General features: G+C 47.0%; 1 protein-coding gene across 1 annotated transcript in view; it reads left to right on the forward strand.

Moving 5' to 3' along the window:
- The window catches only part of XKR6 (XK, Kell blood group complex subunit-related family, member 6), a 182,992-nt gene that overhangs the window by 151,237 nt on the left and 6,470 nt on the right, over window positions 1-25,285 (forward strand). The window contains exon 3 of the mRNA XM_010583203.1: window positions 9,790-9,986. Coding sequence (XP_010581505.1) covers window positions 9,790-9,986 — 197 coding nt within the window. The remainder of the gene's footprint in view (window positions 1-9,789; window positions 9,987-25,285) is intronic.

Genomic DNA, 25,285 nt, shown 5'->3' on the forward strand with positions numbered 1-25,285 from the left:
GCTGTATGGAAGAGTCTTGTCTAGTGATTTCAGGTCCTGCTTCAGCATCAGTGACCTTGATGGCCAGGGAGAGAGTAAATATTATAAATTCAGTGAATACTCTCCTAGAATCCATATCAGTTCCTGTATTGGTTCCCTGATCTCCCAGTGGGAGATGTGACTACCTCGTCTTCCCCAGCAGCCGGAGCCTGGGAATATGAAATGTTTCCCTCAGAAGAGGAAGGGGACCAGCTCCCAGTCGTGTTCCTCCTTGCCTCTGGGGTCTGCATCACTTTCTGAGGGTTTAGACTGCAGGCAGCCTGCTGTCTCTGTTCAGATCTTTGGACCTGCTATCCCAAACTGGTTTGTTAAATCACTCAGAAAGTGGAAAACCCTTGAAAGAAAAAAACACATTATGTCTCTATCTCCAGGGGACTCACAGCTGGTTAAAGCCATTGCTTTCCCCTCTGTTCCTCTGCATCTTCCACCAAGGGATCTTGGAGGCTTGCAGACAGCCGTGAGGAGATGAAGATGTGTCCTTGTCTTTGGCCTCCCAGAGCAGTGCAGACTTCTCCTTTCCTGAGATATCCTGTGGCTCTGGTGAGTCCACATGATGCCGAATCTCCTCTCAAGACCATCTGAGTTAAGCAATGTGGCATCCTATAGAAAGGGCAAGGTGACTATTCCCATGTGTCCCTGTAGCATCATGCCCTTGAATACTCCCATTTTGGGAGGCCTCAGACATTTCCCTGGATTTGCCCTGTGAAAATTCGCTTGCTTGGACCCAAGACAAGTCAATCAAAAGACCTCTGATTACTTTCAAGGCCTTCGGCTGCATCTGTTCCTGTAGGACTTACTGAACTGGGACCAGTTTTATTTCCTAAAGGAGAGCCCTGACATTAAACCTTATTAGCTCAAACACACTTGAAGCAAAAATTCAGTCTGACTTCAGCTTCCTTCTTTCCGTGTAAAGCTATTTAACAGCTTTGATTTAAAACAGAAGGCTTTGCCAGAGGCGATAGCACTAGGTGTCGGAGTGTACTTTAAGTAAATAAGTATGTGCAAAATAGGAAAGGGACCGGGGCTTAAGTATTCATAACTAATTTGGGGGGGAATCTGTGATAAAAGAGAGCATTTGGCTCAGTGCTAGGCCGTGAGACCATCCCACGTGTGATAGATGCTGTGACATGTCTCTGCAGCACCCATCACTTTGATACCCTCTCCAGCAGCCCCTGCTACCCTGCCTGCTCCTTTATGCAGCACAGAGATGCTTCCCACATTAAAATCAAAAAAGGGCATTCGTACCCTGGTGCTGAGGAGGTCTCTGGGGTTTTTTTCTGGTTTAGGACTCTGCACCTCACAAAATAATTGACAAGTAAAAACATAAACATGATTTTTATGAACCCGGGTCAAAACTATAGTAGCTTCCGCTAGAATGCTATTCTCTGACTCTGTATTGAATTACCAAGCAAAGATCTGGAAATAGGGATTCTATAGCCTGAATATTCAGGGGAGCCCCACAGCCCATGGGGACGCAGGCAGCCTGGACAGACCTGCTTCCAAAACTGGGGTCGTAATGAATATGCCAATAACACATTCATGACTATTTTTGCAAACAAAGAAATACTGGCCAGGCTCTGGCTAAGCATGGATATTTCAGTAACAGCGAGATTTGGGAAAGTTTGACAAATTAGTGCCAGGAAGTGGGGCTGTTTAGGGCTAGCACTTTCTTATGATTTGTTTCTCTTCTTCTGGTGCTGATCTTTCAGTCTGTGAGTCAGAGAAAACTACTCTGCAACTAGAAAAGGAGAACAGTCACAAAGATGAATCCCTGAAACATCTCCCAGATTGAGCAACACGACGGGCAGCTCATGCATTTTTGGTCTCTGGAGCTTTAGCTGCAGTGATGCCCTTGCCCCAGTTTTCTTCCCCATGCATCTGCTGGAGGTTATGACCCTGGTATCTGTCAGTAGGATGAAATGCACACCTGCAGGTCTGCCATGTGGTCTCACAGTCCCAAATATCTGCTTAAACCATCAGTAAAAAGGGAATTGAACAAAGACCGTGGACGATGTCCCAGAGGAGGTGTTACAGGTATATGTCCCATTTGGCTGGCATTGCAACCAAAGGAATAATTTCAGAGGAGCTGGCAACACTACTCTGAAATTATCAATCACAGATCCCTGTTTTGTGTATCAGAGCCCCCAAATCATCAGCCACAAGTTAAATCAGCCTGCAAACAACAAAGCTGTGGGAATCAGATCCTAAAAGTCCTACAGCATCATGATTTTATTGTCTCTTTCCAACTGTTTGACGGAATTTACTCTTTTCAAGGAGGGGTTGATTTGTAGACTTTCTTTAAATAGTGAAAATGATCTCGGGCTGAAAATTATTTCTGCAATGATTGTGGTTAAGTGCTGGAACAGGTTGCTCAGAGAGGTTGTGGAGTCTCCATCTTTGGAGTTTTTCAAAACCCAACTGCACAAGGCCATGACCAACTTCAAAATTACCCCCACTTGGAGGGGACGCCTGGTCCTGAGGTCTCTAGAGGTCCCTTCGTACCTATATTATTGTATCACTCTATGAGATGATCCTCCCCAACGTACATTTTATAAATCAGATCCCTCTTTCGTAGTTGGTGTATAGTAAAGCCATCTGTGCTTTAAAACAGCTTTAAACTGGCTTAGAATATGAAATTATTATAGTTTCTCCTGCACAGCAGAAGACTGGCACTATCATTCTTTGTAGTAGATATTTCAGTTGCAAATCGTATTTTGCAAAAAGCAGGACTTTCTAATATAAATGGACGTTCAAGTATCATCCCCTCTCAAATACGTGCACTTAAAGAATAGGGGTTTGAATTCACACAAAGACCAGTATTTTCACTGAAGTGGTGGCTATCAAGCCTATGAATTAGGGTTATTCAGAAAGTTTGACTTGACTTGACCCTTTGGCTTTAAAGGGAACAGATCTTGGCTAATGCTTTTGAGAATCTCGCTCACAGAGAAGTTCTCAAGCAGGGAGAAGGAAATAACGAGCCAACAGGAATGTCTGGATACTAGAAAACATGAAAAGAGATTGATGCAGTAAACTGCAGTACAGCTTAACTCAAAATTGTTAATATAGGCCAAGTAATCCAATTTTCTTACCTTGATGAAATCACTGTTGTGTAATCTTGTTGTGAGTGACTCCTAAGCCTGATGCTGGATCCCAGTGATGTTGTGATAAGTGAGGAGGTGGATGAAGTCTCGTATTGGAGTTCCAGGTTCGGCACCGAGATGACGATAAACTCTGTGTCCAAAGAAAGACAGTGTCCTCTGTGACCTACTAGTCCACACAACTCATGGATGATGTCATGCGACGCATTTAAGCTTTTTAAGTGTCTCTAAGGCGCAGAACAAGCTTATTTTGTGTTCAGCAACATTCTCCTCCAATAAGCAAGACAAGGCATGGAATGGAGTTTATTAATTGTTTAATAGGAGCTGATAGAAGCAATTAACTAGATAAGGGGTAGTTGTGCACTGTGAAGCATGTTTACTGGTCAGAAGAGGGCAGAAACTGCAAGGCAGAAGGACTGAAACACTTGATGAACACACTTCTTGCTGTGTTTTATTCATTCTTAGGATTAAACCATATGAAGAAATGCCAAAAGTGGCAAGATTTCAGAAAGCTCTGAGAATCCCGATTCTGGAAATCAGGGCCCTGATGAAGGCCATCAAAATGATGAGAGATTTAGTCATATGTAGTTGGGATGACCTGTGAGGATGCTGGATTAAATGAAGGGTTTATGCATGGCTTGCTTAGTCCTGTGAGAAGAATTAAGGTGCCCTTTCTTGCTTTTGAGATGGCAAGTGATCTTTCCCAGTTTAGCAATGGTCCCCAGCATGGTTTTGGCCCAACACAATTAGCAGTGGTGTAAATAAGTCCTGCAGACCCTTTGAGGATTAGCCCAGGCCAGGAACCGTTTCCTAGAGGCAGTTTGGATGCAGCCCCTTGTTCTGGAGGAGTTTGATGCCGTGGAAGCAGCCAGACGAAGCTGTGGTATATTGGCACCTGGATGGGGCCCCATAGCTACTACTGTGATACTCGAACTAGGAACAATAATTATCCATCTGTGAATCCTTATCGCTAACTTGCAACATTATAACAAAAAAAAAAAAATCACTAACAAATGTTGATATTGAGCATCTTAATTGTGATGGCAACTGTAAGTTTGATTTTGATTTTTTAATAGACAGCATTTTACTTTCATGCTCCCCTGTTGCTTGAGCGCTGCATCTTACATTCCTTTTATATCTGTTAGAATGAAAATAATTCATTAAAATTAAAAAAGCGGGCCAAAGCCGCAGCTGGTGTAAATTGCTAGAGCCCTGTGGATGCCAGCTCGCTCCAGCTGAGATCTGGCCTTACATAACCTCATTTTAAGGGTACGTTCAGGCAGCCTCCGCTGCAAGCCTTCCAGCTGAGCAGTTACACATGTCCTCATTTCCTCCCTTCCAAGGAGTGGGCTTTTAAACCGTAAACACCCTCTAGTGCATAAGGATAATGGCCCCTTGCAAGAGTTAGCAGGAGTGCCTGCAGAGAAGACAGCAGGAGGGTGAGCCGTCAGCTGAATGATGCGCCCCATCCCACCACCAGGGAGAAGGTCGGTGGCCCGGGATGGTGAGGGAGATGGTGTCCATCCATATCATGTGTGTTGCTACCATGACACCTAGGATATAACCATACCGCCATGGCAAAGTAAGCTTGTCCAGAGAGAAGGGGAGGTTGGTGAGATGCTGGGAAGGGTGTTGTACCTGTTGCCCCCCTGGTCGTGATAAATCCTACTCATCCGAAGGGGCATGTAAGGTTCTGCAGTTGTAAGTTGCAACCTACTAAGCAGAGTTAATTTTCCTTTCCATAGAGGTCTGTTTCTGACTTCTCAGGCATGCTCTGCCATTTTTCAAGCCAGGGTTTGCTTCTCTGAAAGCTGTGCTTGGTCAAGAAGAGTTTCCCAACCTGGAGTTGTTGGGAGTGGACTGAGTACCTCAAATCCTATTCCTTTCTGGTTTTCCACATACGTGTGCTAGTAAACTAGGCAATTTCAAGGCCTGCTTATGGGCACTGTGACTTCATCATGCTGCTAAACTGTTTGGATAATCGCTAGATCGGTCAAGGCTTACTAGCACTCTCCCAAGTAATCATAACCTAGGCAGGGTTCAGGACTCCATAGGGGCCAGGGATCGGTCCCAATACTGAGTATGAAAGCAGCTACCTGGTTTTGGAGGATGAGAGAGTTCATTTCTGTAGTCAATCATCTTGGCCCATTGGTCTCAGGAAAAGTGATCGGGCCCCTGTACTTTGTTGCCTATTGTAGATACGGTCTGAGATTCCTGACCTTGATCAGCTTGTGGTTTTGTGGGACAGGCCATCAGGACTCTTCTTTCCTCAAAACGTAGCCCAGGGCCTGTGCTGACGTGCCCTTCCGTGCTCCTGCAACCTTCTTTCTTACACATCAGCATCCTCTTCATTTCAAGCCAGCCTGTTGCCTGAGGCATCCTCCCACACTTTCTGCTGGTGATATTCAAAGCCACCTCTGTAAATTGAACAGTGCCAAGGCACAGGCACAATCCTGTAATAGTTCACCCTGTTAAATTGTCAGCACAGTCTCTGGCAATTTTGGCCAAGGCCAACTAGCGTGGACATAGCCACGTGGAGTCAAGTCACGCCAGCTGGCCAAGGACAAAGGCTGGTCTTTGGTCTGCTTTGTTTAATGGTATAGACAGAGTCTCTGACTCCATAATCCTGTCTCTGGACATTTCTGCTACAGTCCTTGCTGAGACAGCTAAGCAGCCTCTCTCATCCACATGAAGCATCTTTTTCCATAGCACTTAGGGTGGGGATTTTTTTTACGGTAGGAACATCTCCTCTTCCCCCTCCTGATGGCATCCTGGGGTTTTCTCCAAAGGTTATTTGACCACATTTCTGGAGCGGATGGCTTTGGCTCCTTAAAAATGTGCTTTGGCACAGGGACAGCAGTGACTTTGCCCCGCGCAGTTTGTGTGCTACTGCGACATACGTAGTAAATAAGCGTGAGGATAATTATACCAACAGGAATTCTGGGAACCCTGCCAGAATGGAGGGGACAGCCAATCCTTTGTGCATTTAAAGAAAATCGCCCGAAATCCCCCTCCCAATGCCAAATTAGTTCTATCTCTTGAAGCCATGATGGGACTTAGAACTAAAAATACACGCATACACACAAATACACGCACTCGTATATAAAAATAGCCAGCATTCAAAAAATAAAAAGCCCAAAGTTAGGCTCCTGTATCCAAAATTAAGCTCCTAAATAAATAAATTAGCCTGATTTTCAAAAGCACAGAGTGGTGAATGGCTTTCACTGACATAAGAGGAAGCATCATGTTGCTAAAGACTGAAGATCAGGCCTGAATATGGATTTGAAAGTCTAATTATAGAATCCTGTTTGCTACCAGCTTGACCGAGAACAACAAATTTCAGGTGAAATGACATTGATTTTTTTTTCTTCAGAGTTTGTCTACACTTAACCAGTGTTAGTAAAGGTAGGAAAAAGCCCTCAAACAAGTAAAAAAAATACCACAAAGAAGAAACAGATATACTGGAATAAAACTGCTTGCAGCAGTGCGGTACATTTGTGTTCAGATATAGGATTGAGCACTACCAATGTTACAGCTGGGTGAAATTTTATATTGATTAATTAGGTATTTATTAGTCGTTGAAAGCCTACCAGGTGGAAAGACTGCTTTTCCCAGTTACTCTTACACTTTCTCTGCTGAAAACTCCCAGTCAACTGGCATCAAGGGGGAATGGGTTTTCACTCCTCCCTTTCCTCTCTTTTTGTCAGATTTGGGTCTGAAAGGTGCTAGAGAGAGCACCATATTTTTGGCTTGACCAAAAAGAGTACAAAGGGAAGTTCATTTTCCCTTCTGCTGCAAATGGTCCTTGGAGCCGTTTTGCTCACACGCTGTTCATTTGGGAGGTTGTGACCTCTTGCTGGCCAAAATTATACCAAAGGATTTCTGAGGCCACAGTCCCATGTGGCAGTTGGATAGGGACAGATTTGTCCTGTTGGGTCTTCCAGCACAGATCAGATTGGGCAGCACTGGGCTTTACGGCATCAAGGAAGCATGTCTACCCTGGGTGGAGGACCATCAGCAGGCAGAGTGGTACTCCACTCATGGGTTTGTGTTGTGGGGTTTAGAGGCTGGGGACAGCGCTAAAAGATCTGGGTTCGGCTGCCAGAAGACTTTTGGAGAGCCCTTTTGGTGCTCCATGACTCAGTTTCCCCATCTGTGGAAGGGGCGCAATGCAGCTGACCTTTGCAAAAGGCTGTGGGCTCTACAGCCAACAGAATTTGGTGTTACTGTCGTTGCCGTTGTTCTGGCCATTGATGGAGACAGGACCAGGGCATTACATTTATCCAATGCATTTTAATGTCCTTTTATGCATGCTGCTTCCATGAAGAGGTGGCATGTCCTCTCACTGTAGCCAGTTAGAAGCATTCATGCTTAAGCTGTGTGGATGGTGGTGAATCCCTAGAGATCGAGGAGAAATCACTGCAGGACATGGTGTCCCTTCTGTTAAGTTTCTTCTTAATCTTTTTGAGTGACTCAATGCCATTGTTATAGTTTGGTTTTGCCAACCTGGAGTACTTGGAAAAGTAGAAACAGTCTTAAAAATAACCAAAAACTGGAGACAGCTGGTGGGGACAGTAATGTGGAAGAGTAGAGGTCTAGCAAATGTGAGCTGTGAGAAGGGACTGAAAGAAATTGGGGTTTTTTTAGTCTGGAGAAAAGGTGAAAGAGGGTTTACATGGTAACTAGGTGCATACAGGTAAAGGACTGCTGCAGGGTGAAAATGAATAAATTCTTCTCCTTGCCCATGGCTGGAATGATGAGAAATTAGTGGCTTAAACTTCAGAAGGGGAGTTTCCTTTTCGTGTAGTAACAGGAATGGGAGCTCCTGGGAAGGGGAGGCCATGCAAGACTACAGGACAGATTCAGTGACTATCTCTATTAAAAGAGTTTGGCAGAGGTGATGCTGTCTTTGCCCATGGCCAGCACCTTATGGGCACCACCACCTTGGTTTTCAGTGTCCCTGTATTGCTGATATTATAAAAACCAGTTGCATGCTCCTGTTCTCTGCCTTCTCTTTGAGCCATTCCAACTTACTCTCCCCAACTTTGCCTTTCCAGCTAAACTACATTTATTTAATTCCTTGCATGCATGAAGAGAAGGCAGGATTCCTGTGTCATCCTGCAGCTTCTGGGGCTGGGGGCTTTCAGGGAAATGCTGAGTACAGGCGGTGGCGGTGGGCATGTCGGGGGAGTGGGAGGAGGACTGGTGTCCATGGGAGAGAAGGTGGCTCCACGGGCATTTCCACCCCACTCGGGTTCTGCTGGGGATGTCACATCAGTGTTCACCGGTGTCGTATATGACTGGCATAGCATTTTCTCGAGTGTCGAGCCCCATCTGGTGGCTTTCTTGCATCATTTTTGTGTGTGTGTGTCCTTGTGTCTGCTTTCGGGATTTTTCGTCTTCTGTGCTTGTGAACTGGGAACGGGAAGGCAGGACAAGGTGCTTGAGAAAGGGCAGGGCTCGCAGAGGTACCTCTGCCTCACTCCCACCTCCCTGTGCCTGGGTGTAATTTGGAAATACAGAAGCTGTCGAGGCTTATGTCCTTTCCTGCTGCTCTTCCTTGCTGTGCAATCTCGCCCCGAGTGGCAAGGAATGATCTAATCGTTTTGGCAAAACCCCAGTTTGTGCTGTGAGCCCCTCCCAGAGCCTCCAGAAGGCACTTCATCCAACCGTCATGCTGGCATCTGAGGTGGGACAGATGAACAGTCCCAGGAGGGGACATTTCTCTCCATTGACTAGCTCAGATAACCCACTTTAGGGTCAGCGTTAGGTGAAACGATTCCCATCCCAAATTTCAGAGCACAAGGTTACAGCCACCACGCAGGATGAGAAGGAAAAAGACCCATTATTATTAGATCATTAATATCAGCAAGCAGTAGAAAGGACCCTGTTAGGAGGTGGTTTTTTTCCTTAAATGGCTCAAGTCCTGTGTCATCTGGGCACCTTGTGCTACCCTACGTGGGTCACCTCCATTTACAAAGATTGGCCAAAAGTTCCCTGAAGGGAAGTTGTGTCCCCAGGTTGAGGTTTCCAGGTCTCCTTACACACTGATATGGAACCAGAGGCGATAAAGCAGTACCTGTCCATGCATGAGACGCCTCCTTCTACTCCAGCATTGCCCAAAGTCTCAATAGCTGACCAGTGGCAAGCTGTGGCCTTTTGCATTTGTGGGTCACACGTGTGCTGAAGGTGAAGGTGGTGTCTCATTGCTCCACCTGCGATGAAACAGGGGCAAATCTCTGGGCTCTGTGAGGGAAGCTCCTTACTAGAGTGCTGAAGGGGCTTAGACCATCTGTCAAGCCACCACCAAGTGACATGACCGGTATTTGTCAAGTAGCTTTTCCTCTTCTCATCACGAAAACAAACTGAGGGAGTTGTTTTCTTGTGCAGGTGTTTCATGAGCATTTCCTATCCCCACGCTTCACGTCTGGGTAGTGCAAATCAAAGGTTTCCCACTCTTGCAATACAAAGGTGGTCCTCAGGTCTTGGAGGAGATAGTGTTAGACCTGTGTAGACAACCTGTATCTACCCCAGATTCCCCTTCCCCCAGACCACCTCCCTCTCCCCAGAAAACTGGCCCACAGCCCCATCCTCCTCAGATTTTGATGCATGCCAAAGTCTCACGGTCAGCTTTTCCTCCTGTTTCCTGCAGGTATATCCGAACTATGTACCTGGGGATCCAGAGCCAGAGGCGGAAGGAACACCAGCGGCGTTTCTACTGGGCTATGATGTACGAATATGCAGACGTAAATATGTTGCGCCTCCTGGAAACTTTCCTCGAGAGCGCCCCTCAACTGGTGCTACAGCTCTGCATAATGATCCAAAAGAACCGTGCAGAAACATTACCATGTAAGTGGCCCCCTCGTCCCCCCTCCCCATCCTCCCGGCCTCCCCCCTCTGATCCCATGCTCAGCTGCCGATGGATGTTTTGCTAACCGTCTGCCCTACGCAACCTGGCGTGTAAGGGGCTGCCACTTCGGACAAATCTCATTCCAGCTCCGCGCTGCGTTCACTGGGTAAAATTTCTGCTCATTCCACTGAGAAAAAAAACACAGTATAAATGAAAAGATGAGATTCAGCTCTTCCGCACCCAGTCCAGTCTAAAGAAATCATGGTTTTATCAGGAGGAGGCAGGCAGTCTCTGCTGCTATGGCAAGCGTTGCCATTCGATTGCCACCTGGCAGGAGGCAGATACAATCATTCGCTGCCTCAGTTTCCCTCCTTACATAAGTAGGATGATAAAACTGGCCAGATTTGAATTTGTGTTGTGAGGACAAACGGTTCAATGCCTGTGCAATGCTCTGATGGTGTGAAGTGCAGTATAAGGGTTTTTTTAATAGCTAAACACTGTAGGACCTTTTCTGAAGAGTGCCCAGGTATTAAGGTTTAGTCATCGGTACCATGGTTCTCAGGAAGTCAAAGAAAAGAGAGAGGGGAAAGCAGTGGAGGGGGTTGCGTAGGGACAGGGATGTTGTAGTGCAGGTATCATTGCAAAGGTAGGTAGAGGAACAGAGGCTTGGAAGCAACCACGGAGAATAGTTTGCCAGTTCGGATGTCCTTTGCTGCAGTGATGTCCTGAGCATGGGGCATCCGCCCCAGTTGAGAGGCATATGCCCCTGTGCCAGCCCTGGGGTGAGCACCTCTACCAGCCCATGCCCATGGCATGCTGGCTGCCGAAGGGAGATTTGTCCTTTCCAAGGACCAACAGTGGTATCAGCTGATGAGCTGCTGGGTTATTCAGCCCCTGCTCAATTCACACACCAGCCATGATACTCGGCTTCCCAAAGACAGCCTGTTTGTGGCACGCCATTTCTGACAGACCTGAGGAGTTTCTAGGAGCTGAGATTGGAACTGGGCACTTCTTCAGGGTTCAATTTTGCTGGTTGGACCAAGGTCACCACTATCTACAGCATCAATAAGTCGGAGTGCTCTCCCCTTCCTCCATACTTTAAGCATGTCCATCACATGTTGTTTGTAGAGGCCTCCCTCCCTTCTCCTATTTATGCAGTCTTTTTCTAAAACCTTTCATCACGAGCTCTCCAGCCCTCCAGAGTGCTGACATGATGAACATGCCTTTCTACAACTCCTGCTAGAACTGCTCACATTTGCCAGCACCCTTTTCCTGCTGCTTCCAACATTATTAACCCTACTAAAAATGTAGAAATCATAACCTAAGAGGCTTGCCAGGGCGTTACGCAGATCATTGGACTCGCTACAGAAAGCACTGGGTGAAGTTTGCTGGCCTCTGTTGTGCTGCAAGTCAGACGACACGGCCGAATAATCCCTCTAGGCTTTCAAATCCGCGGCTCTTTCGGTTTGCCACTTCCAGGCATGGCTGCCTAATCCACTGAACAAGCTGCATCATTTTCCAACCCCCTCCCTTCTTCAGCTATGCAGTTCCTCCGTTCCTCCACCACACCGAGCAGGCTGTGCTCTCTTCCAAGGCAGCGCACGTCCCCGCCTGCCTCCCCGGGGCCCTGGAGGGCTCTTTGCTTGCCACGCTCCAGCAGCCGAGCTCTCCGGGTCCCCAGAGCCCCTTCTCCCTGCCTCCCTCCCTGCCCGTGCCAGAGATGCTGTCGCGCATCTCGGGGCTGCGTGCCGAGCGGCGGGCGCTGCTGATGGATACGAGCAGCAGAGCTTGCTCGGCACTCCTGACTCAGGTGCAAGGTTTCCTAAAGCTCCTCCGTGCCCGTTCGGCGCGTCTGTCTTCCTCCTCCTCCCAGCCAGTACGAAATTATGTAAAAGGAAATTAAATGCTGAGAGGAGCCGTTATGAAAGGGAGCACCAAAGATTTCCCTTAAAGCAGGCAGAAACCAAAGGAAGCTGGAAATTGTTAGGAAGGCAGTGTGTTTAAAAATCAAATCAAGTCTTTCCTGGCTCATCATGTCTATGTGAGCGTGGCTCATCACAGGAAGAGGCCAGTTCTGCCTCTACACAGGGGCAGCGTCAGCTGCGATGCTAAGGGATGCACACAGGCAAACCAGCCCGCAGCAGGGCTTGTAAACCCAGGTACAGCCCGTGCTAGTATCTCCAGACTCCAGCTATTTCCATATGGTTCACACGGTGTCTTATGGATTCATTTAGTTCTAGAACAAGGTCAATTTACCATTTTATATGGCATACATCCCCCCCCTCCAAGCCCCAGTCCTCCCTGCTCTTAAGACTGCAATGCCAAGCCCAGTGCAGGAAGCCAAGCCAGGCTCCAGTCTTCTCCAAATGGGTCAGCTAATGTCTCCATCTCCTATTTAAGGAGCTTTAGAAAGGGAGTTACTGGAATGGCTATCGGGAAGTTTTGCTTTTTTCTCCTAGTTCCCATGTTAAGGTAGCTGTTGAGGTAAGAAGAGTGAATACGCTGGAGGTCTTTACTCAAACCCTAAGCATCTCCTCCAGAGATGTTTAGGAACATGGTGACAGAAAGGGTTGTTCTTGCTCGTTGTGGTTGCAGTGAGTAGGGGAGCACTGCAAGGACTAGTGGAAGGGGATGCAATCAGGCTAAGGCTTAATTTCCTGGTTTCCATATCTATTGGGTGGGTGGAAGAAAGAAAAGCCTCACCATGCCTTGCAAATACCATTTTACCCTGACAGGTACCTGTCTGAAAGGGTTGGGTGGAACCTGTGTTTATTGGTCCTTCAGTGCTGAAAGAACAGACCAGTTTCACTAATGGGCCCCTGCTCACCCAAGAGTCAGCATCTCCTGCATGGTCTGACACCACCAGCAGCAGTGCTGGAGCTGGAATTTGAGGTCAAGTCCTAGCCTCAGTAAAGCCTGGGACAACACCCCTGGGATTTCGTGAAGGTCAGGATTCGTTCCTTCATCATATCCCTAGCACAAGGCAGACCAGATCCCAGCTTAGCTGCCGTCACCCGATGACTCGGGAAGAGCAGAAAATAGCACAGAGAGAAAAGAGGTAAGAACTCAGTGTACTCCATCAGGTGAGCAGATCTGACCTGGAAGGTGCACGCTGAGAGCCTGAGCTGGAGTACTTTGTGCTGTGGCTGCTGGGACAAATGGGTCGACATCAGCTCCTGAATCTGCATCTGGAAGGAGCTGGTGTGGGTATGCAGGTCCTTTGTGAGTGATTCATCTGCTACAACCACAGCTGTGTGGGTCCAAAAGAGAGTCAACGGAAGGTGAGGGAGGAAGGATGCCTCCAAAACAGGGATCTGCCCGTGTCCAAAGCAGCTGAAGGAGGTGAGATGAGATGCTTGCCCTCCAGCAGCACCTTTCTCCAGGGCAGCTAGACAGAACCTAGGTGATGTATTTAGACCTACCCTTAGGGTTAGGCAAAAGGAGGTGGTGGGACTCTGCAGAAGATGCAGCCCTGTCCCTTGCTCACTGTAACTGTCCATGAAATATAGGAGAGGGTGGTACGAAAGGGTGGCCATCTCTCTCAGATTACAGAACAGCACTGGCCAGAGGACTCCCCTGATTTAAATAGCATGGCGTATTTGCAGGGGGAAACATAATGTTAATGACAACAAAAAAAGCCCAGCAACCCAGATCTTCATTTCATAATCACTCCTAGCAGACAATCCACCTCACTTCTTGCGGTATAAACCATCCTTAACCTACTTCACCCTGCAGAGGTGCCTGTTCCTCTGCACTGAATGGAAAGGAGCACATATAACCAGCTTAAAGGTTAAATCTAACTTCTAGGCAGTTTTTGAGGTGAGAGGGATTCCAGTTTTTCAGCATAAATCTCCTCTTAAAAAGGTTTCCTTTTACTAAATTTTTTTCATGTGGCTACTTTAAGACTTAATGAGATTTAGCAGAACATCTAACGTCCTTCCACTCATGTCACGAGTTCTTTACGCAAAGCTTTTGCTGGGAATTTGCCTGCATGAGGCTGCAGTTTTCAGCGCAGGGTTGCCCCCGCAAAAAAGGACTGTCTATCTGCCGATGCTATGCCCATCTCCTCTATAACCCTGCTGTTGGTCTGAAAGAGATTTGCAGCGTAAGCCTTCATTTTGCAAAGTCCTGTTGAAATCTCTGGGATTGTGCGAGGTGTCTGCACTCTCTGCAGCCTGCAATAAGTAGTCTGAAGCTGCTTGTATATTTAAGAAAAAGCAACATTAGCTTCTGTTTTTCTGGGGGGTTGCTCTTTTAAGCAGAGTGATACAAGTTAGGCACTAAAAGGGATTTTAGGCATCTCAGCTACAGATGTGTGTTGGCTGCAGAGTTATCGTGATGGAGCTTGCAAATCTTCTTGTTCCTCCCAAAGCAAAGTCCTATCTTTTATCGTGTCCTCACTCTTTCTGTACCATGTCTGGGGGCCATGTATGATCAGGGCTTGTCCTTTTTTGCAGGGACACACTAAGATGCTTTTCCCTGTCACTTAGTTTAGAAGACTTAACTGGTCTTTGCAGTGTATTGAAGGACAAGCAGCAGGGATGGGTTAACTGTTGTCCTCATCACCCAGAGAAGGCATCCCCCACTGAGCTGAGCAGGTTTGGGATGAGCCAGCCTCAAGTTAAACACTCCTGTACATGGGTGAGAGGATTCCTGTGTGGGCAATAATGAGTTAAGTCTAATGTGGAGATAAATGCCTCAGTTAATTTTCTCCCAATGACAGGCCGGTAGTTAACCAATGACATGCTGTGAATAATGGGTATGCTGTGAACTACATACTGTCTGAAATGTCCTGTTAGATAGATTCATAGGATAGGAAATATCTCAAGGCACCATGACTTGTTGAGGAGTGGTTTGAGATCTAAAACCAAGGCCATATCTAAAGGACAACACGTGAATGGATCACTTCTTACTCAGTCCCCTGACCACTCAGGCCCCCTTCTTAGCTGGGGCAACCAAGTCCAAAAGGGAGCCTTCAGCCTTTAGTTGCCCAAGGGTGTGATTTTCAAATGTGATCAACACTGGCCTGAATGTAAATGGGAAGACTAAAATTCCCATGTCTCTGCTGAAAGTGGAGAAGAGGCTCATTAGATTTGGAAGTTCATCCTACAGGTAGCACTGCTAACCTTGAAGGAGCACTAGAAGTTAGTGCAAGATCCTTCATGATGGTTTGGGCCAAGCAGGTACATCCATCGGAGAGCCCAGCAGAAATGGCACCAGCAAGGGACATCCATCCCCACCACCGTTGCCCTGTTAGCATGGGCCTGACATGGTTTTGGCTTGAACCATCTAACTCTGTGCCAAAAAATCCCCAAAGACTGCTGGGGGGTAAACACAGAGCAGGGACCATTCCCAGCAGGCAGTTGGACGTGGCCACCTTTGGATGGCAGGAGATGGGATATGGATGGGGCTAGAGTGTGCCTACTGGCCACCGAGCTGGAGAACAATCCCTGCAAATACTTGATTCTTAGTAGAGGTGCAGCCACAGAAGACTATGGGTGGGAGATGCCATGCTGGACGGAAAAGCATGGGTGGGAGAAAGTGCTTGCTGTGGGGTGTTGCTGCTGGTTTTCCACAGGTGTCTTTCAGTTTGGATGCAACTAAATATCTGCATTCCAACAGTGCTCAAACATGAATCCAAACCCCCAAATTCAAATCTCTGTGACCTCACTACACAAAATTGCGCCCATTTGCACCGAGTCCTGTAACCAGAGTTACCCATCATCAATAAACCGTGGTTCACCCTTTCTACACAGGCATCAGACTCCACAGGGCTCAGTACAAAAAAGACCAACATCATCTACAGACTCCATTTGGGATGGGTAAGACATTGATCCAGGCCCAAGCAAAGTCCTTTTCCTCCAGAAGCAGAAATCCTCTTCCCTTTTCTGACCGGTGTGTTTTTCCTAAGATCCAGCAAGATAACTGCAATGTATGCCTAAAAAAGCTTTGCCTCGTAGAGTTCTCAGTAACAGGAGATGGGGTGAGGGTAAAGTCTACCAGAGTCACACCCTGGGCTTTGGCTTGGGCTGTGAGGCAGATCATAAGGAAAAAAGATGCTGAAACTTTACCCATGGGGCTGAAGGCATATTCTTTCTTCCTCTCTCTCATGCCATTCCTTGGGGAGTAAAAGAAATGGGAGACATCCATCACCCAGACCTGGTTCCTTGTGACAGAAGAGGCACGAGCAGAAAAGCAGTTGCTCACTGCCATGTGGGTAAGGGACCCCACCAGTTGTGTGTTTGCTGAAGGGGCTCGGCAGGGAGGAACCGGGATAATCTGCATTGAAAGTTTGTCCTGATTCAGCCACAGTTTCCCTTTAAGTGTTCATCAGCAGACCGAGGAGGCACCTCACAAAATGCCCAGAGAGCTCCAAACACATAAGCAGCTCGCCTGGGAGGCCACTCATATGACTCAAGTGCTTTGCCAGACTGGGGCATATGGCTCTGTTCCTGCCTTCCCCTCCTTCTCACCAAAGCCGGATGACAGATAGCAATTTGGTGCCCTGCTTGAAATGAGTCGCTGGTCCCGGGCCAATTCCCAGCAGCATCAAAAAGCCATCTCCACAGTTGGCAGTGGGCACTGAGGACGTCTTGCTCTGGCATGCTGAGAGCAGGCCAAGCCTGAGGCACGCTGGCATCGAGCAGCATGGGGAAAGCTTGCCCTATCATCGGCCGTATTGTCCCGGCGCGGCGGGGAAGGACTGGGTCCAGGAGCCTTTGAAGCCAGTGACAGCTTTTTTAATTTTTTTTCCAATGGGCTTTGGAGCAAGCCCAAAGAGAGACGTCACCCCTTAGCCCATCCCCACCTGCAGCTTGTCCGTCCACCACCTTGCCATAGCTCTCGCTCTGTTATTTTGGAGTGCTGATAAAAACCCTTCTGTTCCGTACCACGTGCCGCCATCACGCATATGACATGCCACAGCCAATAAAGATGAGTCACCATTCACGGGACAGCATTGGCAGGTAGCCAGTGCTGCCAATTTTAGGCTTTGTAAGACTGTGGTAATCATTGGAAGGGGGTTACATCATCAGAGCACTACACAGGCATTAGCCCAGGCTGTTCCTAGGAGCTGCAGGCAAGCTGGGAAACTGAGGCACGGAGAAAGAGGTTCGATTAGCCTAAGGTCTTGGGGAGGATCTCTACGCTGCAGGCTCCTGGGGGGCAAGTTCATGCCAAACAGATTCCAGGCAGGAAATTAAGGCTTTTTCAGGTAATTTCATGCTGCAGACTTTCCTGGAGACATACCTCCCGTGGCAGATTCATGATTAAAGCATAGGAAAAGGTGGCTGCACACTGCTGTGCAATTGGCTAGTAAAATGCATGGAAATTCAACTCTTTCCATCTTCAGGTTGCTCTAGTGTGCACCTCTGGGGTTCACGTCAGGCATCCAGGAGAGTATGCTAACTCTGGATAAACAGAGAGAACATAGCCACTGAGATGTGCAAAAATAACTGGGGAAGATGCCGGGCAGGTGCTGGGCAGGGATGTCTCTGTGTTTCTATCCCTGATGTAGATGGAGCAATTCAGGTTGATGCAACTGGCTCAAAATTGCTGAGTATTGAAGGAAAGAACATTCTTGTTTCAGAAACTATCAGTTGTTTTATATGATTAGCTCAAGGTGACAGTCCTGAGTCTGGGAGTGCAGCAGATTTACTGAGTCAGTGGAAATCTCCTGAAATGACTTTTGTCCTAAGTGGCATTTGACCAACCTCATGCTCTCAGTGCCCTCAGTTGCGTTCACGTCTTCGCATGGACACTCACCCGTGGGGCACCCAAGACCAGGCATGGCCGTTTCCCTGTCGCAGGAGCCCATATCTGAAATACCCTAAGGTGCAAACAGATGTTTGCAGTAGGGGAACGGATGCATGGTTTGATCTCAGCCTGTCCGTGGGGAAGGTGATGTTCATTAACCTGTTGAAGAGGCAGTCTCAACTCCATCGTGTACACAAATGAACTTCTGAGAAGGCAAAAAGACCCAGGAGAGACAAGCCAACCTGAGCATGACTTAACCGGTGGATGCTGGCGTGTCATTGAGTTCTGGCCTGCCACACATCACTTAGACCTTTGCAGAGCATACAAAGCCTGGGAAGCAGAGGAAGAAAGAGGTTCCTGCTGTTATCCTTGGAAATCAGTGTCCCTGGTGCCTTCAGCTACCCCACTGCGAGACAGCACCAGCTGCACCACATCCTTTTTTGTCACTTTGTCACTCCCCCTCACAGAAATGCTCTGCCAGACTCACTCTAATGATGCCAGCCCTGTGCGCTCTCCAGAAGCGTTGAGATGCTCCTTCTTTTCAGGAGACCAGTCCCCTCACCTGCAATTATGCCGAGACAATTCCATCAATGACCCCCTACACAGTAACAAAGATTTACAAACCATAAGGTTAGCCAAGCGTGCACTGCTGACACGTCTCCTCTAAACACACTGAATGAAGACCTCTTACTTTGGCCAGTGAGTGTGAACCAAGTTGGGTTTCCTTCCTCTTCCCCATCAGGTCGAAAGCATTTCCAGAATTGGGATGAAGTTATTTCTCTAATGGCCTGCAAACTTTCTGTGTCCAGGCCAAACGATTAATCAGAGGTGGTTTGCAGGATCCAGGTTTAGTACTGTCACAGACTGTTTGAAACATTGCCTTGATGTTGTCTTGTCTCCAAGGAACTGGCCGTGGGAGCTGTATTTATAGCAGGAAGTTCCTTCACTAAGCCCTGGCAGAAGATGTTGCTTCCTCAATCTGGTGACGAGTCTGTTGGGTTTCATCTATGCTAATAAACTGAAACACATCAGAACACGAGCACAGCCACCAGATCTCGGTCATCCACGTGGTTCAATTATCAGCACAGTCCTTGGCACGTTTTTAGCCCACGGCAGCTAGCACCAACCCAAACCGTTCCCAGGCTTGCCTCAGGTGTCAGCACAGGCCAAGGACGATTCCCAACAAGCAGTCTGGATTGGGCCACCCTCATTTGGGGGCTGAGACTGCATAATGACATGGATGTAGCAGTCAACAGAATTCGGCTTTGCTCAGTGACTGATCTTTAGGCACAGGGTCCCAGGTTCAAAAGCTGCCCCAGACCAGTGCTAGGGAAAGGAGATTCTCATGGATGCTTTCAGAAGTGGACAGCAGAACTCCTAGGGCTTTCCTTGCCAGTGCTGATGCGCTCCCCTGTTTTTCAGAGTTTTTTTGCCCCACCTGCAAGATTACAACATCCGTTCAACTTGTGCTAGGCAGATTTAATTTCTTCTCAATGGCTGCAGTTCTCATCTGAATTAAAAAAGAATGCCAGGATAAAGATGCTGTAACAAATATCAAATGTACGGTGTTAAAATTCAAGTATATTGTATGTGTTTGTGATAAGAGTTGTGTTGTTTCATGCCGACTACCCCTACTCAGAACATAAAAGGGGATGGGGGAAGATTTTATTTTAAGTCAATCCATGCATTGTTTTCCTTAGTAAAGGGTTTTTTTCCCATTTCAGTGCATTCTAGCAGTATCATATGATGTGTTTCTCTTCTAAAGGTTCCTAGTGGTAGAGTGCAAATATCACTAAGTCTGAAAAATCTCAATATAGGAGGCTTGTTCTGATCTTTGCAGAGTGTAAACTGGGAGCAACTCTGCTGGAGTCTGTGAAGAGATTCAATATACTCAAGAATCTGAGCAAAGAATTGGCCGCTAAAATTTGTGTCTAAAGTGTCCTTCACAAAGAACCAGCTGTTGAGTGTGCAATATTTTTCCTCCAAGAGTAACTCCTCTTGGATTTTGCCATGTTATTTTTCCCAGTTAAAGTAATCATATGTTTGATCTTTTTTTCTCCTGTTGCTCTGGGAAAGACTATTTTAAATAGCAGAGGGAAAAAAAACAGATCTCAGCAATCAATGACCACACAACACTGCACATCTAACCAAGAGGCTACAAGAGCAGCAGTCATACCTGGGTGTCTTTAGGCTCTAGACACCCGTGCTAGCTCCATGCCGATGGTAGTGCTTAGCTGCCCACAAAGGCAGCTTAGGTTGACTTTTCTTCCATCTCAGGTGCCTGGTAAAATTAGGATGCCTCTGTGACACACTAATGGCCATGTAGATACCAAGGCTCTGCTCAGGCTACTCGGATTTCTGAACTGAGGTCAGAAGCAAGTGAGCCAAGAGAAACCCAAAAGTACACCAAGAAAAAGCAATGGAAGTCCATAGAGATGACTTGTACACTTCTTTGCTGGCCGTGTTCCTTTCAGATTGAACCAGGTTTCTGTGATAGACTCTACTGCCCTGTGTTATTGCTTACAAAGAGAGATTTTGCTCTGCATGCATAGATTTAAATCCTGTCCTTGCTAGAGGTCTTGTCAGGACATCCTGACAGAGCGTTTAAAATTAAATCCTTTGGGGTGTCTCAAGGAGCTTCAAGTCCTCTTGTCTGTGACTGTTCACTTTGGGGGATTTGGGTGGTGTTCTTTTCCAGTGTGATTCTGAGACAGTGGTTAGAGGCATTCAGATTAACAGGAATTTAACTAAAGTCTTTATAATTACAGTGGTGACTGTGCAGAGGGTATCTCTCTCTGAAGAGAGTGGCAATTCATACAGACAAAAATAGACACATAGAAGAGTTCTCATGCTCTATTTCCAAACAACCTAAACTGTGCCTGGCTGCTGCTCTCCCAGCACATTTCCACTGCAGAACTGGCCCAGGTGATTGGTACCTGGGTAAATTTAGACCAGGCTCAGACCAGACCGTCTCTCGTTCCTGTATGTGTGGCATTAGAAGACAGATGCACATAGTTGTGGGTGCTGAGCGTCTCTATGAACTCCAATGCAGCCCTGCCCACATGAGATTCAGCATGCCCTTTGGAGGATGCACTGGGGAGGGATGCATGGGGGCATGGTGGGAAGATCCTGGAGAGATATTGGCACTTGTGTATGGTAGCCTGAGTCCTCACTGCGGGGGGTGTGGGTTACCAGGCTACATGAATCCCAATTTAAGTGATAACAGCAGCTATCCTAGTTGGAAACACCATCGAATGTAGCCCCACACCAACATCAAAAACCACCATCAGTAAGATTAATGACATTTCTGGTTTACTGGCCAAAAATCACAAAGGAAAGAACTGTTCTGTCTTAACACCCTCAAAAGAGCGTCCACTGAAGTGGAACTGTTTGCTTTGGTCAGAGGGGACAGTGAAGTATTTTCTGTATATTTTCTTAACGTTTAGGGGAAGTTTAAAAATGGAAGAGTAATTTCAAAGTAAATAGCTATATGTCATAAATAATGTCATTATAATGTCACATCAAAAGGGACTACAAAGGAAAGATTAGTCTTTGTTGTGTGTCCCCCTTCTCCTCTACTCCCTGAATTGTCTCCAGCTTCTTTAGGACTGGAACTATTCACCAAACTCACCCCAGATTCCTGAGTGGTGTTAGAAGCCTGCCATGCATTGCTCCCCTTGTAAAGTGTGATTTTGAAGTTAATTTCCTTTTACTCCATTAGACTCCAATCAGAGTCTCTGGAGGCTGGAGGGACCTTCAGAAGAGGGCTTTTCTCCATAAGGCAGGCTTTGCCCGTCTAGCTATAGCAGTAGAGTCATGCTGGCTTTCCTCAGACATAGCTTTGAGAGCATAGCTGAGACCAGATTCCTAGAAGGATTAAAGTATACTGCCAAAATAACATTTTGCTGGCATTAAGCTGTCTACATGTCTGTATTACACCTTACCTAAGCTCTAGCTGCCATGTCTGGGCTCCCCAGAGCTGTCTGGACACAGCAGCCACCTGGGCTAATTTACTTTGCCAAAAAGCCCAGCCTGGAAAATCTGGTATTATGAGAGGCTCCATCTCCAGGAGTTGAACCACAGGTCTTCCACATTATTTTTAAAGTGATGAAGAGGATTGTATGACCGTGTTTGTGACAGGCAGAGGACTGTGCACAAATTACGTCTATACCTTTAATGCAGACAGTGCTGGAGCCCAAGTACTGGCACTCAAGTGATTCTGCTAACGTGGTCCCTGGTACAGTTTTGGCCAGCTAGCCCTTTCCCAAAGCTTCCCCAGGCATGGGAAAATGAGTTCACCTAGGGCAGGGACAATTCCCAAAAGGCAGATAGGATATAAATATTCTGTTTTGGAGTCTGAGAGAGCTTAATAGTATGGACATGGCAGACTCTGACAGCTGGGCTGAAGGTCAACAGATAGCCCTGGCTCTGTTTCTTGTTTGCTAGTTTATATGTCACCACAGTGACCCAGGTTCTCTCAAGGACTGGGTTCCCATGTGCCCTTCTCCCCTTCTCTCCAAAAAAATGGCTGTTTTTTTATGAGCCATTATCTGGTGGCGAGCCATTATACAAGATCAAACATCCCGGTTAGCTAGGTGAGGAGAGGCTTGTTTGAAGATCTGTGCATATGTAAGGGCTGAGATTTCAGCTTCAGCTAAGTGCTGCCAGAAATGTTTCAGCTGTGGAGTGGATGTCAGCAGGTTTTTTGCCTACACAGGTACATAAAAACTGAGATACCTATGGTCAGCATCCTAGGAAAGGGGCAAGGCTATTATGGAAAGCAAATAGTGGACTTACATGCCTATGAGGACTCTACACATCCATGCCTGTTGAGATCAGCTTCCTTCTCATTTAGGTAGTAGGGGGATATTGTCTTTCTGCTACCACTCTTGAAGATAGTGATAAGTCTGTCTGGCTGTTCAGGGAAATGCAACTTGAATATGTCCTCTGACTGATCATGGCACCCTTCTCTCATCAGGGGGGTGCTGGGGGGTTGTTTTGCCTGTTTGGCCTTCAGTGGTATAAAATCATTGTGTTGCGTCACTTGAATTTGCCCACATTGTGTTCGGTCTGTCAACTTCTGCTCTGCAGAAGCTGATGCTAGCTATTCTGCTCATCTTGGAGCGAGGAACTGGTTTCCCCAACCCTCCTTTCTGCTCTCCTCACCTTGCTGGAACTCAGGGCTCTCCTCTGAGCTCTTGTGGGGATTTGGTGGATGCCAAACCACTGCTACCTAGGGTACTTTTAATCTTACCCAATTCTTGTTAGGTCATTTCAGTTTGATCATCCACAATCCAGGTAGAGTCAACGGAGAGACAGAGAGGCACTTCCAGTGGGCAACTCATCCCGTGTCTCAGACAGCTCTCCTTGGGTGGGATAAACACTGAGGCACATAATGCAAGGAAGATCTTCATTAAGAGCATTTTAAAACGGGGACTGGGGGAGGAAGCTTTGCCAGTCCTTATGTGGTGGATGATAGCCAACATTTTCAACAGGAGATCTGACACTTTGCTGAGGGTATTCAAGGACAATCCAAAACAGAGGGCATTTCTGCTTGGCCTAGGGTGCTTGTGCCTCCCACGGAAGGATCAGTCGCTGGCTTGCAACCAGGAGAAGATACAAGACTGGATGGCCCCAGGGCCTGAGCCAGTTTGGCAGCTCCTGAGTTCACAGAAGAGATGAATAGGAGGAGACATGACAGAAGCAGCCGAGATAATGAGAGGACAGATCAGACAAATGTGGCAGGTCACCTCTTCTAGCAGTAGAGAAGAAGGGGCATTCGGGAGAACTGAAAGGCAGCAGGATGAAAGGGGAGACAAGCAAGTCCTTTTGAAACACAATCTGTAGTGAACCTGTGGACCTGAGTTCCTCAAGGCAGTGCTGAGGCGAAGGCTGGAGGGGAACTAAAAAGAGACGGTGTTTCTGGGGTCAGTGAGGACATCTTAATTGAGCAGAAAGAAAAGGTTTTGGGAAGCATTCACATTTCAGGACATGAGCCAGCCTTTAACTGATAAGGGGTGAGAGGGCAACTCTCCATATGAGCAAGCTGTTCTGAAGTTGCCTTGCTATGGACTTTTGCAATCTCACAATTTTATTTTGGAACAATTTTATTTTGGTTTGGGAATGTGGATGTTCCTCTGGTCTAATGTGGAAGAGCCTTCCTTGTGCTAGCTTGGACGTGGAAGGTCGTGTATAGAAACTTAAAGCAAGCCTCATGTCAGGAAATGCCAGTTGGATTTGGTGGTAGAAGACCCTCTTCTTGTTGTCCAGATCCACTTGGAGATTGGTCCCTCAATTGAGTTACTTACTTTTGCTTCCTGCCTCTCCCAAACAGTCACCAGCAGTTTTCTATTTCTTACGGACTGGTGAGGCTGTGTCCTGTGGGAGTCAGGTCCTGGGGAGAACAGGGCTGTGCATGGCTCCTTGGAGGAAGGTCTCAGAAGAGCTCCCTAGCAAGGCAGCAGATGCTGAGGATTTGAAACTCACCCCTTGCCCAACGAAACCAAAATATTTTTCATGAGGAAAGAGCGAAGGACAGGACACCAGCATAACATCTCTTCCCAGTGTCAGGCTCTGGTTTTTCATCCCTGGTCACTCCAGCTCTGAGTAGAGTACAGAGGTGTCACATAGATGTCAGGAGGCCATTCCTGGGTCAGACTTATGAGTGATGTTCACCAGAGGTGGAATAGTGCTCAACTGCCATAATAGACTGGTGGCATGCTGGAGAAACTGGTTAAGGAAGTGTCCTGAAATCCTATGAGGAAAATGAATGGCAAAATGGTCTATGCAGCCCTTTATTGTTTATATACTGCTAATGATCCATATTTTTCCATGTTCAAAGTGAAAAATAAAGAGGGAAAATTAAGGAAAGAAGAAAAAAGTCACTCCTTCCTGTGACAGGAAAGAAAAAAGAAAAACCAAGCATCAAAGTCTGGCAGGAACAAATGAAACTCAGACCTGGGGTCTGATTCTGAGCCCTTTTACTCTGGTGCAAATAAATAAAAACAGGTTAAAAAGTAGAGGGGAGCAACTTTCAGGCAACGTTGTTACAAAACAGAATCTGTCTCGATCTTTTTTGTATACAAATGCATTTTCGGTCTGTGTGCATCAAAATGAAAACCTGTTCCTCGATTCATACTGAGCTTCAGGGAGGAACGTGCCACCCAAAGGGGAAAACTTGATAACAGGGTTCACAGCACAGAAGCCTGAGCAGCCAGCAAGTGATGGGGAGGAACTGGGACATGGCACTTGGCATTAAGCAAGTGGTGCCTTCGCACAGGGGTTGACGGAAGGTTTCATGTCGCACCGCATATTTGCTGTCCAGCTCACCCAGGAGAAATGTTGGTATCTTCCCATTTTGTTTTAGTAGAGTCTTCAGGAGAATTAATGTCAAAAAAGAAATAGAGCACCATTTAGGCATCATTTTCAGCTTTAAAGGAACAGGCACCACAGTAAATATTTAGGTAATATGCTACAGTAAGTGCATTCAAATTGCTTACAGCCAATAACCTGCAGCTGGATTCGTGATGAAAACTGTACATAT

Source organism: Haliaeetus leucocephalus, unplaced genomic scaffold (assembly GCF_000737465.1).
Source record: "Haliaeetus leucocephalus isolate CR32 unplaced genomic scaffold, Haliaeetus_leucocephalus-4.0 Scaffold871, whole genome shotgun sequence".
Classification (NCBI taxonomy): domain Eukaryota; kingdom Metazoa; phylum Chordata; class Aves; order Accipitriformes; family Accipitridae; genus Haliaeetus; species Haliaeetus leucocephalus.